At 34.9% G+C, this 17770-nt stretch overlaps 1 protein-coding gene and 1 long non-coding RNA gene across 2 annotated transcripts in view; one reads left to right on the forward strand and one right to left on the reverse strand.

Annotated features, from left to right (window-relative positions):
- GLRA3 (glycine receptor alpha 3) overlaps nt 1-17770 on the reverse strand; it is a 42337-nt gene that overhangs the window by 11743 nt on the left and 12824 nt on the right. Inside the window, exons 4-5 of the mRNA XM_031553264.1 lie at nt 7701-7838; nt 815-1029 (exon numbers count right to left, since the gene is read on the reverse strand). Of these exons, the coding sequence (XP_031409124.1) occupies nt 815-1029; nt 7701-7838 (353 nt within the window). The remainder of the gene's footprint in view (nt 1-814; nt 1030-7700; nt 7839-17770) is intronic.
- On the forward strand, nt 12371-17368 carry LOC109367240. The gene is made up of 3 exons (XR_002114156.1): nt 12371-12416; nt 14316-14456; nt 16689-17368. It is a non-coding gene; the product is annotated as an uncharacterized LOC109367240 (long non-coding RNA).

Consider the following 17770-nt stretch of genomic DNA (forward strand, 5'->3'; position numbering starts at 1 on the left):
ATAAGTACTGAAAATGAGTTACAGGACTGATGAACTCACTGCAGTCCTTCATTGCCAAGCTCAGCTGCAGGACATAACCTGGACTGGGAATACGGAACCCTCTCTGTGTAGAGATCTCTGTGTAGAGTAAATCTCTGTAGAGATTTACAAGAATTTTATCATTTAAGACAGCAGAGCTAGCATCAGGCCTCAAGAATGTGACAAATACATCTGCATCTCTCTTTGGTAACCCCTTACGTTCTTGCTTTTCAGAGTTTTTACTGTGTTTCATTTTCTCATCTGTTAATGCTACACTCAGGCATATTGTGATCCATATACATGAGGTACAAAGCACATTCACCTCTGTTAGGGTTTTTTACTTTACCTAGAAAAATGTAATCAGCAAACTTAAAAAATCTATGTCATAACTAATACAGAAGTGGAATTTGTTTTTCTTACGTACATTTTTTCCCCACTAACTGCAATGAAGACGGTCAAGGAATAAAAACTGAAAGGAAAAGCAGTCTTTAAAGCAATTCTCTTAAGAAATTCAGTCATATTTAGTAGCACGTTACTAGATATTGGGATCCAGAAAAGGACAAGCTAGCTAATTGATATCAGCAGCACACATTTGGTACAGAAAAACATTGTTTTCATCGCTTGCTGAGGTATGCTATTTAGCATGCTGTGGGATAAATATTTCAAAGCTATTTATCTCCTTCAGAATAATAAGTGTTATTAATTAAAACATGTAAGATTGATGTAAGGACTTTATTTGCCACATAATGTTTTTCCTTTGTATTAATGCAGTACACACAGAAGAAATTCCACCTACCTTTGGAAGTGATGCTCGTGAGCCTGAGCTTTGTGTTGTCATGGTCAGTACAGTTGTTATGCCTAAAGCCACTCTGGCTGGAGCTGCATCCATATTGATCCAAAATGACACCCAAGAGAGAATCACGATCAAGAGACTTGGTATGTACATCTGGATGAGATAGTAACCCATCTGTCTCTCGAGGTGAAATCGGACTTCAATACACGTAAACTTTCCTTTTTATAACAAAGAATAAATATTCAATAGAAATATATTGTTATCTAAAGAGTGTATACTGCATCAAATACATTTCTTCTCTAATGAATGGTGTTTTAATTCCCCTTCTGTGACTTTTAATATGTGCATTATGCCATTTCAAAAGGATTAACTGCTGGAAAGAAACTGATCTGAATAACTTTAAGAATTTAAATTTAAGAATTTAATAAGCTTTGGAACAGTTGTTTCATTATATATGCAAAGAAAAACCTTGTACTCCCATTATGTTTTGGTCCAATTTTATGCTTATACAATTTTTTCTTTATTCTAATGAATTGGAAGAAAATGTACTGACAACAGTGAAGGTGCTAGGTCATCTACAAGAGATCCTGTAAAGTACTTCCCTTCTCCTCCATTCAAATTGTTTTGACTTAGAAATAGAAGACTTGCAAATGGGCTACTCCAGGAAACTGATTGAATGGCCTGATTTTTTTGAATACTGAGCATCAAGAAACTTCTACTGATTTAACTGAACTAGAGCAAAAAAATCTACTGTCTGCTCATAGCAGTGCCAAAACATGCGTGACCAGGGTTTTCTCTGATCTAGATATTTTACTCTGTAAATTGTATTTTTTTTCAGTGATCTTGACCTGGTCTCATTATATTTTCTAATTCTACTCAATGCTGACATTAATCAGACATAAATGGTGTTGAAGGCAATGCTCTTACAATAAATACTGTATATATGACAGTTTATCATAGCAAGAAATATATATTTGACAGATTTCTTACCTATTTGAATAAGAGCATTTCTTAATTCCAAATTTAACATGGAAAGACATTTAATTATTTATTTCTTAATTGATAGGAGGGTTTTCTTTTTTTGCTATGCTTTCGAGTAGTTTTTGATAGCATTTTCCCAATCCAGCTTTATCTGTTTTATAAGAAATGGTTCCATTAACAGTGCTTTAATATTTATCATACTAATGACATTTATGCATCAGATTCATGAATGATTCAAAGAATAAGCTTTGAATGATTCAAAGAATAAGCTTGTTCTTTACTCAGTATACTATATGTTATGCTCTAATATTAGGCATTCAGAAATGAATACTTGATAAAGTCAAACTGAAATGTTTTAATTCCAAGCATAATTAGTGCTTGGAATTATATTCTGAACTTTGTTCTTTTCATAGTATTTCTTTTAACAGGCCCCTAGTTATTTCTACAGTACTACAGTAAATTCCATTGTGTTAAACCTTTATTCTGATAAAGAAAGAAAAAAGAAAATCAACAACCCACCATATTTACAAAGGCAGTAGTTATGTTAAATGCACAAGTTGTAAATCTAACTCCACTGAATGTGTGACTTAATATTCCTGTCTTCCTCTGAAGCCCAGTGATTTTCTGCACCTGCCAGTCCACGTTAGGAACTAATGGAATTACACTGACTTCAGGATTTCCCCCTCAGCTGTAATGTGCTTCCCAGCTAAGACTTCTGTGTTCCTCCTCTCCTCTCTTCCCATGTAGTGCTGAAGAATTAACTTAATAGGAGGCAATTTCCCAGGAAGACAGGTGGCTACCCAAATAGAAATCCTTCTGTTTCTGCACAGGTTACTGGGCTTTCTCATCCGTGAGAGACATCAGAGGAAAAAGGCAGTAGACAGAAGTCAGTCTCAGCTGAGACCATTTGCAGCAGTTCTTGGTCTAAGTGTGGAAAGGGTATTGTTAGTTTTTGCCCTTCCTGTCTGAGATCAGAACCACCTGCATAAACTTGGCTGATGAAGCAGAATGGAAATACAGCATTCGCACTAGCAGATGTGAGCTTCAGCTAGGAGGAAGCCAGCAGAGGCTTTGCTGTTTTTTCCTAGCTGAAGCCATCATCCAGCTGTGAGATCCTGTTCTTTTCCTGTCCCTCGTCCCTTTGCCTGCTGCACCTTAGATATTTACAGACATTGATCAGATCCCCTCTCAATTCAGGTTCTCACTAAAGCAACCTGTTCAGCATGCTGTCATTCTGACAGTAGAGTTTCTCCTTCTGTTAGTATGGAACTTCTTATGTTCCAGTTTCAACCCCAAAAGGTTGCAGATCCAGGGGTTATAAATCACTACTAAAATTTCAGAAACAGTCTTAGTTGATTGTCAAAAAACATGAGGGTTTGGGTTCTTGTTGACAGAGGAAAGTTTGACTTCATTCTGACTTCAAAGTCAGGTTAGCTGTGGTTTAATGTTTGTCTGGGTGCTTGGATGGGTCAGAAGAGACACACTCATGCAGTGATCTCAGCCTGGGAAAGAGAGACCATCAGCTAAGAGCACTGGACAAATAATTCATTCTTAGTACATTAGAGGTGAGCACTAGTTCAAGATATAAAATATCCAACAGATATGTCAGATGTTGGATGTAAACAAACTAAGGCCTAACATCCAGCCAGTCGAAGGGACAGAATTTTGCTAGCTGTGAATATTTGCTAACATCATTCTGGGGCAATTCAACTGTTATCATGGTCCTCTCCTCCAGCACTGCAATTTCCCCTTTGAAAAACAGCTAGAGGCTCAGATTTAGAATAAGATTAAGTTCTGTTAGAGAAAGAGACTAAGACAACTTTAGTGATTAGAATGTGCTCAGCCTAAATGGCTGATTTAAATTTAGATGTGTTTGTACAGTCACAGAATCACAGAATTGTAGGGGTTGGAAGGGACATCTAGAAATCATCGAGACCAACCCCCTTGCCAAAGTAGGTTCCCTACACCAGGTCGCACAGGTAGGCGTCCATGTAGAGTAAGATTCTGTTAAATGTAAGATTCTGGGTCAACAGTTTTGCTACAGGAGTCTTTGCACATAGGTTGCTTTACATGATGGTTTTATAGACAGAAAACCTGAATTTTATATGGATGAAATAGAACTTCCAGATAATGTTCATACGAAACAAAACATCCCTAGGTGGATGATGGAGGAACACATATCCTGCAAGATTTATCTGTGGTTCTACTTCCATCTTGGAGAACTAAATGGTGTTTCTAATGTACTATGGTGGTAGTCCTAGAGAGAGAATCAGAACAAGTAGACTCTGGAATAGGTCTCAAGATGCTATCTGACAGGATAATCAGCTTGTATGATGCAAGATGACTACTGACCATTATGACTTTCACTGTTTTGTAATGATTAATATCTTGGAGTTCACAGAATCACAGAATTGTAGGGGCTGGAAGGGACCTCTAGATGTCATCTAGTCCAACCCCCTGCCAAAGCAGACTTCCTAGATCAGGTTGCAGAGGCATGAGTCCAGGCAGGTCTTAAATATCTCCAGAGAAGGAGACTCCACAACCGCCCTGGTCAGCCTGTTCCAATACTCCATCACCCTTACTGTGAAGAAATTCTTATGCACATTTATGCCCATGGTTCAGTGTGTGGCGGTTTCCCCTTGTCCTATTGCCATACACAGCTGAAAAAGAGTCTGGCCTCATCCCTTTGCCTCCTGCACCTTAGATATTTACAGACATTGATCAGATCCCCTCTCAATTCAGGTTCTCACTAAAGCAACCTGTTCAGCATGCTGTCATTCTGACAGTAAAGTTCCTCCTTGTGTTAGTATGGAACTCTTTATGTTCCAGTTTCAACCCCAAAAGGTTGCAGATCCAGGGGTTATAAATTGCTGACAATTGTAATTGTCAAGAAACATGAGGGTTTGAGTTCTTGTTGACAGAGGAAAGCATCAAAGCTTGGTTCTCCTTCTTTAGGCACTGTCATGTTAGTAGCAAAAGGGCCCAATGTAAGACATTGTCAGTAGTAGCTGAGACCTAGAAGAAGCACAATCTGCAGGTTGTTAAGCAATTTATTAGGTTTTAAGAGGAAAGAAAGAAAAATTGTGTATGGACTGCATATGTTAAGAAGTTGAATAGGTTGAATGGGGAAGATGAAGTTGAAGAATTGGGCAGGTCACCAAGATTGCAGATTTACCAAATTACAGATACAGAGACATTGGAAATGGTCCCTTACAGAATCTATCAGTTCTGCTGGTGAGCAATAGCCATTCTGCGCAGATTCCAGGATTGCTACAAACAACACTTTGAGTGAAAACAAACAAACAAACAAACCATTCTACAGACAACACAGCTCTGAATATTTTTAATCAAGATTATGATTAGTGTAGTACTCGTGGTGATGGAATTATTCAAATTTCATTTGTGCTCGCTAGACAATGTTCATTATGTATGAATTTGTCTATATATGTTGGTCTCTGCAGTTACAGGTAGCTGCAGTTGAAAACTGGGTGTTCCATGAAAGCCCAGCATGCATATGACACAGGCAGGGTAAAGCAGGACCATCTTTGTAATGTGAGAAATCACATATGACTTTTCTAGTTACTAGGCTTTCACTTCATTTTCTAATTTTGTCACTGTAGACATGCCAGAGGATGTAAAAACAGATAAAAATGATCATAAATATCATTGCATCGATTCAAACACAAGACCTCATGAGCCATTATGCTGTGCTGTTACTGAAACTCTTCCATTCCTATATTTGAAGAACTTTATTTTTAAGCTACAGTTACAGCAATCCATTCTCAATTGGACATGAAACTCTAATGAGGGCATGCACTGATTAGTTCTTAAATACTGTCCTGAAGCTTCAAGTTAATTAGTTTCACAGGAAGACTTTTAAAAATTTCTTTCTATTCTACAGAATGTCTCTCAAAAGCTTTCTATCCTGTGTTGCACCTAAACTTAAACAGGAAACTGATATTTGGTCATATGAAATGAATTATATGGAAGTTTCTTGTGGATTATTCTAAAAGAGTATCTGTCTACAGGATATATGTTCAACCTTCGAACTTTTTGTTGTTGTTGCTATCTTTCACTTATGTGTTAATAAACAGTAAGTAAAAAAAAAAAAAAGATGCTTTGCTACCTATACACATTAATTACATTATATATTCTATTCGTGGCTCAAGACGATTCCTCTTCAGTCAGCGTAGCCATGGCAAGCCAAAAGGTTCGAGACTCGTGGTCATGGCTCATAGGTTATGAAGAAAAAGGCGTAAGCAAAAAAATGCTGAAAGAATAAAGTTTCTGTCAAAGTCAAAGGTTTAAACTGTGATGATTTTAATGAGAGTTCTCAGGCAAACTATTTAAAATATGATTCTACTTTGGATGAGAAGTTTGGAGAGAAATTACTGGAAAATCTGGCATTTTAAAATAAGTTTCCATTCAATATCAGATTAAGTCTGACAGTAATGCTATAATTCCTGAGTTAGAGATTTCTTCATGAAATGTTCCAATGAACTTTGGAAAAATGTGGAGAATACTTTCCACCATAGATTCTTCTTTGATAATATCATTATATGGTATATGGAAGCACAGATATTGGCACATGAAAAAAGCACAAAATCAAGAGAGCTCTAAAAATGAAGCAGTGGTTGCCTTTATCTCTAGAAGACAGAGACAAATCATATAAGTAAGTTTTCTTGTCTGTCTTAAGGATTATGCTAAAAAGAATAAAGGAATAATATTAATTTGAGCATCATTAACAAACGTGTTTGAGTGGAGGAATTATTTACCTTCCTGTAGGACAGGTATCTCCACTTCTGGAAGCTCATCAAGGATCAGACAGATATTACTTTTTGTACAGTAAAGGTGCACATTACATATTTTTAATTTGTTTCAGAGAACATTTTGAATATTGGTATTTCTATCCATTCTAAATAGAAACCATTAGAGAACCTTCAGTTCTCTATCCTTAGGGTATCAACGCAGCTGTAATACGTTCAGTGTTGAAAAGCACTTTTATTTTATTTTCACTGCAACAGGACATTCTTTATGAATGCTGCCTGTTGAATTTTCTCTCCTCTGTCAATTCAGCAGAATCCAAATAAAGTAGTTTGAAACTTAAATTTCAAGTTATGTTTAACATATTGATAATTGCATTGGAGAGCAGACTTTAAGAGAGAATGGATGAATGAAATAATCTTAATTGCGTGCTTTGTTTGTTTTTATCTTGAGAAGATGGAAGCTGTGCATTCTTAGCATTTGCTATGTATATTTTTGGAGGATTATTAAGCTTGTGATCATTCAGTTTTCAAGGCAGTTTAGTTTACAATTAGAAACAAAATGACTAAGTTAATGATAAAACTTTGTTTTTCCCAGTATCCTAGAGATGTAAGCTAAACATAACATCACAGTTCTACAAAGATCTCAACTCAGGAAGGCCGCATCTAGTTTGGACACTCATCTATTGTACAATAAGGATACTTTCAGCTGGTCTGCATTTTTCCATTGCCATTAAGAAATAGGGCAGGGATAGCTGGCTTGGAAGAAGTAACAGGCTTTTCCTGATGTAGCCAAGCAGAGCTTAGTGCACAGCATATGGACTTGGTCTTGGCAGTGCTTCATATCCTGAGGTGTATATGTAGTCATGGCATTCGCTAAAAAAGAAACTCCTGATTGAATTGCTTCTTTATTATTTCAAATACGTATTTTCTTAAGCTTATTGAAATAGAAGTTTTCTCAGCTGCCAGGTGCTTTTCATTGTGCCAATTATTTAAGACAATCTTGTCCTGAAAAATGCACCTGTATGTTTCAATCTTCTTGTGAGTTCACTGAGAATATTAAACAAATAAATAAATCTCTCCAAAATAACAATAAATGTAAAATGATGGCTTTTTTGGTTTTAATCACTAACATGCTTTCCTACCTGTATTGTAATGCTTGGTGCAGTAACACAAATCCTTTTCTTCTTTCAACAGAAACTGTGGCAGAGTGAGTCCTTCTGCTACTTGAACTGCTCCTTTTTCTTGCCATTCAAAAATGAGATCATTCATTGTGTATCCAACTAAAAAAAATAAATATAAACTTTAAGTCAGTGGCAAACTTTGAAAAGCAGGGACATACCAAATAGTGATGACTTCAGCAAATGTCATTAAAGTAGAAAATGCAGCGGATCTCTTTGGGCTGGTTAACAAAAAACATTATTTACCATTCTAAGCCACACTGAGGTAGGAAAAAAAGAATGCTTTATTTTTTGAAATCTTAATAGTTATGTAGCATCAAAATCAACTATGTTTGGCTCATTTTTATGCATTTAACCTTAACATTTGTAGCTGAAATAATAACCAAGGGGAAGACTTTGTAAAGAGCAAATAGTTTTTCCTTGTATTTCTATCTCTCAGCTGAATATGTGCATGAACTTTCAACGGGGAAAAACTGTTCTATATCTTCTGTATATGTCAGAATATATATCTTTGGAATTCTTTTCCAAAGTTTTTCTGGATAAATTGTCTGTTTGTAACAACAGGAAAAAAAAATTGCTTCCTATTCACATTAAGCTTTCATTTAGTCTTTCTCAGGACTTAATGAATTCAGACAATGTGAGATTTTAAGACTGAAATCTAAAACTATTGTTGAAATAGCCTGACGCACAAGGGTACACTTGACTCATATATAATAGATTGAAGCATGAGGAAAAGTATGGAGTCATTTTTACATTACATCTAAATTATATAGTTTTCATCCATTTAGCTTCTTTGCAATGTTTCTTTTCTGCTTTACTCCAAAGCCAATTAGCTGTTAAGAATAACCTGCAGATAACTGGAAATATCTTTTAACATTTCAGTAACAATTTAGTGTTTAAATATAGTGTTCAGAAAATACTGAAATTTTGAGTTCTAGTGAGGGAAATAAACTCTGTTATGCAGACGTCAATCTTTCCCCCGTTGTGTTCAGTGACTTCATTACTCTTTGAATACATCTACAAATACTATTCAGACATACTGTTTTGATATACTGGCCTCAAATCTGAAACACACTTCATTCTTTCTAATCTGTCTTTCTTGAATGTCTGCACATTAAGAATCAGTGACCTTCAGATTTGTTCTGTTTCTTTTGGAGAGTACCGTTAATATTAAGGTTTTTGCAAGCACTTAGGATGATACTGGTTTATCTTCTTTGGTATTTTGTTGGGACTAGATGAAAATAATAAAAACAAATCTGTATCCTTTTAAATAAATGCTTCAGTAAGATCGGATATTACATAAGACATTACATGCATGTATTAAATGTACTTTTTTTCATCTATACTTGCATGCATGACACTATAAACACAGATTTAAAGTTCAATATCAAATGTCATAAAATAGAAAAATTCAAAAATATAGCTCTTACCAAACTTTGCATGTATTCAGACAAAAAGCAGTTGTGTGTAAAGATTAGCATTTGAACCATGTAGATTATGGCCGGAAGTGATATCCCCTGAGTAAAACTCATTGAACTGACAAGAAACAACTGCTGCGTCAAAACGTATTTCACTAAATCAAATTCATTCATCTCTAATGCATTTTTAACTTTGAATATCTACTCTGTCCACTAATTCTTCAATAGTGTAAAATATGAAAAATAGTAAATATATACAAAGTACTGATATAATAGTTTATTTTTATTGTCTACATTTTAAATACCCAAACAGATCTTTAACATTCAATACTGTAATTCTAGTTTTCTAAGACCGTACTGGTACAGTAAATGTGTCCTAAAACACAAAGAGCTTAATGGAGATACAATTTTATGTTATTCCAAATAAAATAAAATATATAATGTATATCTTACTTCTATTAGATTTTTATCCTTTTATTCAATATGAAGTACAAATAAACCAAACAAATGTGCCCAATGAATTAGTGAAATCTACAGTCAAATTAATTTTGAATATTGAACTACTTGATAACACTAATTTGTCTCTGGATTTTCTTTACTGAACAGTGTTATCTATCTTTGATTTTCTAAATGAAAATATGTTATTATTTGATACAGTTCCAAACAATTTGATGAATACGTTCTCTTTTCTACCTATCACATCATTCTTTCATCTCTGCATGAAAGAAAGCAAAAAAACTACAGTGGAAAATATCGTGTTATTTGTAGATATGAAACAAAATCAGAGAATTTTTAAGAAAGAAGTGCAAGAACAAACTGCAACTCCCTGAATATTCTGTGCAAAAAAGAGCTAAATCCCATATTGTTCCGCATTACAGTATTTTTTTTCAGGAGTAACCAGAATACTCATAGAGCTAAATGAGCTTCTTTGGTATCTCAAAACAGAAAAATATTTTTGTTTCTTAACTGCTTTCATGAAGAAGATCTGCTGCATAGCACAGTAGTTAGCACTTAGTGCTGGTGGGTATAATTGTGTGCATGGGGCATGATGGGGAATAGAAGAATATCTATGAAAGTGGTTTTTAAAAGTAGTTATTATACTGTGGTTTAAATACAGTAACAATTTAAGTGCATGGTATTATATGAATGAGAAGCCTAAAGATCAGATATGGAGCATGTTAGTTATTTGAGCTCTTTTGAATAATGTAATTTTTGTTTCCTATTGAAGTGGTGCAGCACTATGAAGACATTATGGCATATTTTGAAGTAACCATGAGGTTCAATCTCAGCAACAATGCCAAGTAGAGACTCATGGTCTTGATATGAATAAGGCACCAAAATACTTAGTATCATCAAATGTGGGGGGGTTGTGTGCAAAGCAAGTTACGGAAACATAGGGAGCTTTGGTAAGGAAAATTTCGGAGTCTCAAGGTCAAAATGTTATTTTTTTAGATTCAGGATCCTAGAATTGCCAGTCATAAATGTTTACAATATTGAAATTATGTGGATAAATTTAAAATCCTGAAGCCACCACTTGAGTTCAGTGGGGCTATATATATCATTCATGCATATGTATGTGGCAAACTGAGGCCTACATTTGCAAAATGGGTATCTGATTAGATACTGTAACAAAGCAGGTCTGCATTTACTTTACTCAGCTGCAGAATAAAACGTACACTCAGCCATCTGCTGCCAAAATAACTCGTACAGGAATAAAAATGAAGGTGAATAAAGTAGTTCACTGCCTGTATAAGACCGGCTACTCCTAGTTGAACAAAAATGGATGACTGAAGTGAGTAATGAGCTCTCCTTGCGCTAGGTTTATACAGCACCATCTACACTGATCAAGCTTGTAATTAGAGCTGAGTGTTTCTGAAGCACAACTGCAATTAAAAATAATTGATCTGAATGTGGCTGTATTCAATAGTATAATTCAACAAGACAGATATCTTCTCTGTGTGGTCTTACGTTCTGCCTGATACTCTTGCTAGGAGAGGAAAAGGTCCATTAGTTATGCTTTTTGTCTGTGTCTTGTACATATTCTAAGAGTGAAAAAGTAGGGCATTGTTAGAAGAAGCTCTGTTAGCTTCTACATTTGACATCACTGTACAGCTTGTTTCACTTCCTCTCAGTGAGTTTTCTTTCTAGTCTGTAGGATTCTTTTACAAATGGAAGAAAGAGCATGTCCAAAAAGTAGGAAACCACTATAGTGACTGACCCACAATGTTGACTGAGGCTCTGAATAAGTAGAGTGCATTCACTTGGCAGAATGAAAGTTTGTGAAAGAGAATCAGGTGCTGTGAGAGCAGGTAAGATTTTATTTTCAGGTGTTCCACTTTGGATACAAGGGAAAAGAGGAGAAAATAGACAAGGAGGCCTCTAATGGCAAGTTAATCATAGAATGAACCAGAAATCAACAAACCTACAGAAGTATCTTATTAGTTTCTGTGTAAAAAGGCTATGATGTAGCCTTCTATACTTAGAAGCAGTCTGATATAACTGGCACCAGATTCTTCCTCGATTAACTGCACGTTATCTCCCTTCCCCCTGAAATTAGAATAAACTACTTTGTTTTAATTTGGTAGTACAATCTTCTGTGATGCTAGATGACATAGAAGGGCAATAAGGACCATCATAAGAGGTTAAGGAGGATCATTACGATTTTTAGGCTTCTACTGATATATGACTTGTTGTAGCATGTTAGTAGCATTGCAAATACTGTAACCTCCTCACTAGTAAATGGAAAGAGGGCTTTAGAGTTTTTGTTGTTCATAAATATAGTTTGGCAGAAAAAAATAAAAGGTAATTGTTGATATATATATAAGACACTAACTTTAAAGATATCGCTTATAGGTTAGGAAGTCTCAAGTTGCTAAAAGTATATCAGTGTAAGAAAAGGAAGGAAAAACCACATTGCTTGTTGAATAGCAATTCAACTGGTTAGGTTGCATTAATACTGACTATTTTAACCCAAAGTCTGAGGTCTTGCACATCTGTAATGAAAAAGCAGATGGTAAATTGTTGGTAATTATATGATGTATGGGAACTGCTGAATAATGGCCTGAACCTCTGCTTGACCAGCTGAGGTGAGCAATGAGTCAGCCCTGGGAGCACAGGTGAAGGCAATTCTCCTGTGCTATTGGAAGGGGTGGAGCCTGGCTCCTCCTCTCCTAGACCCCATTTAAGAGCTAACTACTACGAGGGAAGTATCTCTTTTGGAGATTACTCTTCTTGGAGTCTTCTCAGCGAGCCTAGGATAAGGGTAAGCTTTCCGTTCATTCTTCTGTAGCGTGATTGCCTGTTTAGCCTAACTTTCCTGTATATAACTTTCCTGTATATTTCTTAATTATAACATCTGTATGTTCATTGGTTGCACATTGGACAAAACTATAATCCCAGAAGGAGATGGTTGCTAGATGGAGAAGTTCTCAGGAACAGTCAAGAACTGTGTGTATGTGTAGCACCGTGGTATTTCAGAAAAACAGCTTTTTAAAGAGGTAACTCATTTTCTGAATCCTTAAGTGATTTTTAGTAGCTACTAAAGAGTGTACTGGTAGACTGAGACCTCTGCCTGAGGCAAACTGAGTAAAATTAGTCTTAATTCTCAGCGTAAAGGCTCTGAAACAAAGTTGGATTTGGCCTGCAGAAGTTTTTCTTTAAATCTTTAGATCTATTAAAGAGCTTGTAGTAAATGTGGAAAAACAAAAGCAAAACTCTGTATGGTGAGAGGAAGTGGAAAATATAAGAAAATACAAGTCAGGAGATGAAAAGTGGTTATCAGGACTTCTGCTTGTTACATTTGGTGAAGCTATTTGAATAACCTAGGCATCAAATAAAATTATAGTGACAGTTTAATTTATCTACATAATCTATACAGAACTCTTTAGCAGAAGACAGACAAGACCAATATAATCTTATCTTTAGCCCACGATGAAAATTTTCAAGTTAAATTGAAAACTTTCAGTGTGTGCAGTTATATGCTTCAAGAAAGCATATAGATTCATATATGCATAAAGAAAGCATAAAGATTCATAGGAAGAAGAATGTAATCTTACTGAAATATTTCGAAGTAGTAAGGGCAGTCACACTGCCTACAAGAGAGAAAATGAGACTGTTCTCTTGGGCTTGGTTATCTTTCCCAGAAAATATTATTTTTTTTTCAAAAATGTATTGATGAATTGTTACCAACACTTGTAAAGACAAATGAAATACTTGAAAGAAAGTGTCATTCGAATGTTTTCTTCCTTTCTTCTTCACTATTATCATTTTTAGTATCACATAACTTCTGCATTCATTCAGTTCTGAAAGAGGATCCAAACCAACTTAAGTAAGATTCAATTCAACCTTCATGAATGGATCTATAGAGCTGTACAGAATGCATTATAATAGAGTTAAGCAATTTATGACAGCTGTATACAGTTTGAGAATATGAAGATTTTAATTTTGTTAATTCAGCATCATCTTTGGGCAATAAAAGCCTATTGTTTCATAAGCAAAACAGCAGACAACCAGCAAGTTTGTCTTAAAGAATTATTAATAAAGTGTCTTGAGAGTATGGACTTCTCTGGAATAGTCCTTAAACATCTTGGAGAAGAGAAAAACAAAGTTTGGTATTCAAGAGAAGTAATTCCCATGAGTCTTCAAAAGTCCACACATACTTTAAATGAAAACTCTTGACAAATTTAAAATATCTGACAACTGTCTTACTTGTGAATTTCTTTCCTTCTAACCACATTTAAAGTACCATTCCAAACCATGAAAAATAATATTTTTGAGCTAACTTCTGATCTACCTATATAGCAGTATGGCTTGTAAATTTTCTGTTAATTCTGTTCTATTCTTGAAAGTATTTGCTTCTCTTTTTAAAATACATATATACACATTAAAACCTCTTCAATAAACAATCAAGATTAACATTATTTAAAGAAAAACAAAAAACCTGAATATCTAGCATTTTTGTACTAGAGAGTTTGGTTTGACTAGAGGTTTTATTTTATGTTTAACCTAAACTTCCTTTTTTTTTTTTTTAAAGTGTTTTATAAGAAAGAAGTGCAAGAGTGACATTGGATTTATTCAGCAAACTGAGATGTTCTGTAGGTATCCAACTGAGGAAAGAACAGCAGTCATGTTGACTAGAGTAATTTTGCTGCTTTTCCATTAGGTATCCCAGCAGAACAGGACAGGCTGCCTACAGATTACTGCTGCAAAGAACGTGATAGAGTTTTGGACTGCACCTTAAATTTCAAGCAACAAGACAATAGGAAGGGCTTGGCAGATCTAACTAATCTGGCTTCAGCTTGGGGTAAGTATAAATTCTTATAATGTAAGTTACCCACTTAGAATATTAGCTCTGAAAATCAACTGTATTGTGATTGTAGGCTAAATTTATTCTGGATTACCAAGAAAGCATTATTCTATGTATTTCTGAGCCACATTCCAAAGGGACTGTCCTCTGATGGTATCTCTCACTGTGATAGGTTTATCCTTATTAGATTTTCAGAGAAGAGCAGCATTTCAGTCAGAGACCTCTCCCACCTCTCTCAAACGTAACGTGCTAAAGTCTGTAAGTTTTCAGGTGTCACTTTTATATTAGTTTTTTGTAGGTTCAGCAGCAATTGCACAGTTGCTCCTGCCCTTTCATCCTGTGTTAGCTGGGAACTGAGGAGTATGGATATCTATCTCTTGGTAGCTGTGTATGAGGTCTCACTTCAGGTATACAGTGTGTTGAGTCACCTGCTACAGAATAGAAGCCATGTACTCATTCAAGTATATACCCCAAGATCACTGGCAGGTAAGAAATGCAGCCCTGATCTTTCCCACGTCATCTGTGTTTTTATGGGAGAGGAATAATATGAACATAATTTCCCATGATGCAGACTACCTATTGGCCTGCCTACAGTCTTTCTATTTCAACAATCTCTATCCCTCCAGTTTTGAGGCTGGGAAGAAAGAAATTGTACTGCTCAAGTAATAGCATTTTGCAGTACATAGTCAATTTTCTCTGAAATTCCCTGAAATGGAAGATGATTCCTTAGAAAGACAAAAAAAGCTCCTATAAATCAAAAGGGGGATGAAGGTGATTTTTTTTTTTTAAGAGAGCCAAAATATCAAAATAAAACTATTTTTATCCCTTACATATACTGCTTTTCATGGCACGTTTCTTTTGTGACTAATGTAGTGTTTTAATGGTACTACTGGTTGAAGATTTAAGAATACTGAAGTTCAGATAAAGTTATAATTATAATACGTATATATAATTATAATATATGAATCAAAGAATACTGTGAGATAAAAACAAAATCTAAGAAGATAAAGATAAGGAGATCTAGTACATGAAAGAAAGAAAAAATCTTTCCTGTGAAATAAGCCTCAGAAATAAATATCTTGCTGACATTTCTTTGTGTTTTATTCAAGCAGAATAAAACTAAAATTATCTAACATGCCTGTAGGCTGCCCCAGCATGAACCATAGAAATGTGGAAGGGATTACATCCTAACTGCGTTTTGATTTACTTCTTTTCAAAGATACAAAAGCAGCTCATTCTAGTTTTTGATAAGTCTTTTGGTAAAATAAATACTTTTGAAGTAGAATACACTTTCACTTAAATACTTTTTATGTGCTTCAAGATATAAGTGAAGGGGCAAATGCAGCTGCAATTACTGACCTTGGAAAAACCATTTCAAGAGCCACATAAAAATACAACTATCGTTTGTGGGGAAAAAAGCTATACATGAGTTTCCCTCTTAGGGCTTTCTGTGCTGGAGCAATGGTATCAATATTGATGGAAAATATCTATTACTGAATAAAATTAGGTTTTTTTGTAGCAGAGGAAAGATCTACTATTTGTCCTTTAAATTTCAGCCTTTCTTTGTGACCTTGAATGGTGGCAAGATGAGAAAGATGAGCGACTCATTACAAATTGTCCAGTTTGCTTAGTGTCATATGCAGACTTGCAAGGTCAAGAACTTTAAAGAAACTCTGGAATTAATAAACACTGTAAATTCATAGTTGTACCAAATCCTACTTAACTTGGCACTGGAAATTGTGTTGCTGTGCCCACTTTCTTTGAAATGTCCCACAGACATTTCTCTCAGTTTAAGAAAGTTGTTGACTTGATCATGAAAATCTAACATGTTGATCTTCTAGCAGATATCTAAGTATAGCCAAAGCTGACATACTACAAGATTTTCTGCCTCAGGCCACGTAATTTGGCCGTAGTACCTATTTTTTTGTCTGGAGTTACAGGTAACATAGAGGTAGACAAAGCAACTCTTCCTTGTAAAATCAGGTTTGATCTTTCTCTGTAATTAAAAGATTTTGAACATCTCAAAATGAAGCAGCCTTCTGTATTTTGTTCAGCAGCTCTTTTATGAGCATTATACTTCTCTCTGTACTACCTGGATATACAGCAGGGAATTTATACTTGCTGCTGAACAATTAAAAATGAGACGTTAGTGAAGAATGTTCTGCTGGAAAACGCAGCAAGACATCCAAAGTGGTATTCAACTAACAAGTGTTTTTCCTTATGGTACAGTTTGTGGAAGCTGAGGACTCCGGCAAGGTATCTGTAGAGCAAAACAAATGCCCATTTTCTCAAGAATGCTCAGTTATTGTACAGTCTGTCCTCACATGGACTGAAAGATACAAGTACAGATGAGTTTCATGAAGTTGTTAAAGCAACAGTTTTTAAAATAGTGTGTGTGTATATATATATGTCTTTCTTCAGCACTTAAATACTGTGATACCTTCTGTCTGAAGCATAGTGATGTATAGTGAATATATCCCCAATCAGTATGTATTCTGATACATCTGCCTCATCTTAATATCAATATCAGTGATATCGTAAAGATGATATATATTATTAGTAGAATTATTCACTTGAGTGAATGTGGAATTCTGCTTAAATCATGAATATATAATATTGCCCTAACTTCTTTGACATTTGCAGTGAATAACCATCTCTCAGTTTTTGTCACAGCAATTTCTGCTGTCAGATTTAGCCATTGTCCTCATATGAAAGCCTCATTTGTAATATTACCGTCTGTCCATCACAATGAAAAAAAGGCTGGCTTTCACCCTTAACCTATAATATATATTTTTTGTTTATAAAAACATGCCATTAGCCACACAACAAACAGTTCTTACGTATTAGCTGATACATAATAATCTCTCTTGCATACTACATTGTTGCAATTAAAACACAAAAAAAGTAAAAGAAAAAAAAAAGAAATACTTTAATCAAATTATATATGTTGTGTTTGTTTTATAATGTATTTCAAATAATCTAGTATGCTTGTTCTATATATATATATAAAGTTCTTTTTTTGAACTATAAATCTAGATCACATTATCTATAAATACTTTTTTACTTTTTTTTTTTCCCCACATCACTTATTTTCACAAAATCCACATTGCCAGAATGTTTGAAAGAATGCTATTCTATTCTACTTCTTTGTTTTTGTTCTTCACGTGACTAGGAGGATAGTTCTGGTAAGAATATCTTCCAAATTTCTATCATTTTAGGGGAAAAGACATTTTGCATCAATTTCTTATTACAGGTAAAGTAAAAATTTAATACATATTTGTGCCTTCCTCCTTATACATCCTTTGTTAGCT

The sequence above is a fragment of the Meleagris gallopavo genome, chromosome 4 (genome assembly GCF_000146605.3).
Source record: "Meleagris gallopavo isolate NT-WF06-2002-E0010 breed Aviagen turkey brand Nicholas breeding stock chromosome 4, Turkey_5.1, whole genome shotgun sequence".
Taxonomy (NCBI): Eukaryota; Metazoa; Chordata; class Aves; order Galliformes; family Phasianidae; genus Meleagris; species Meleagris gallopavo.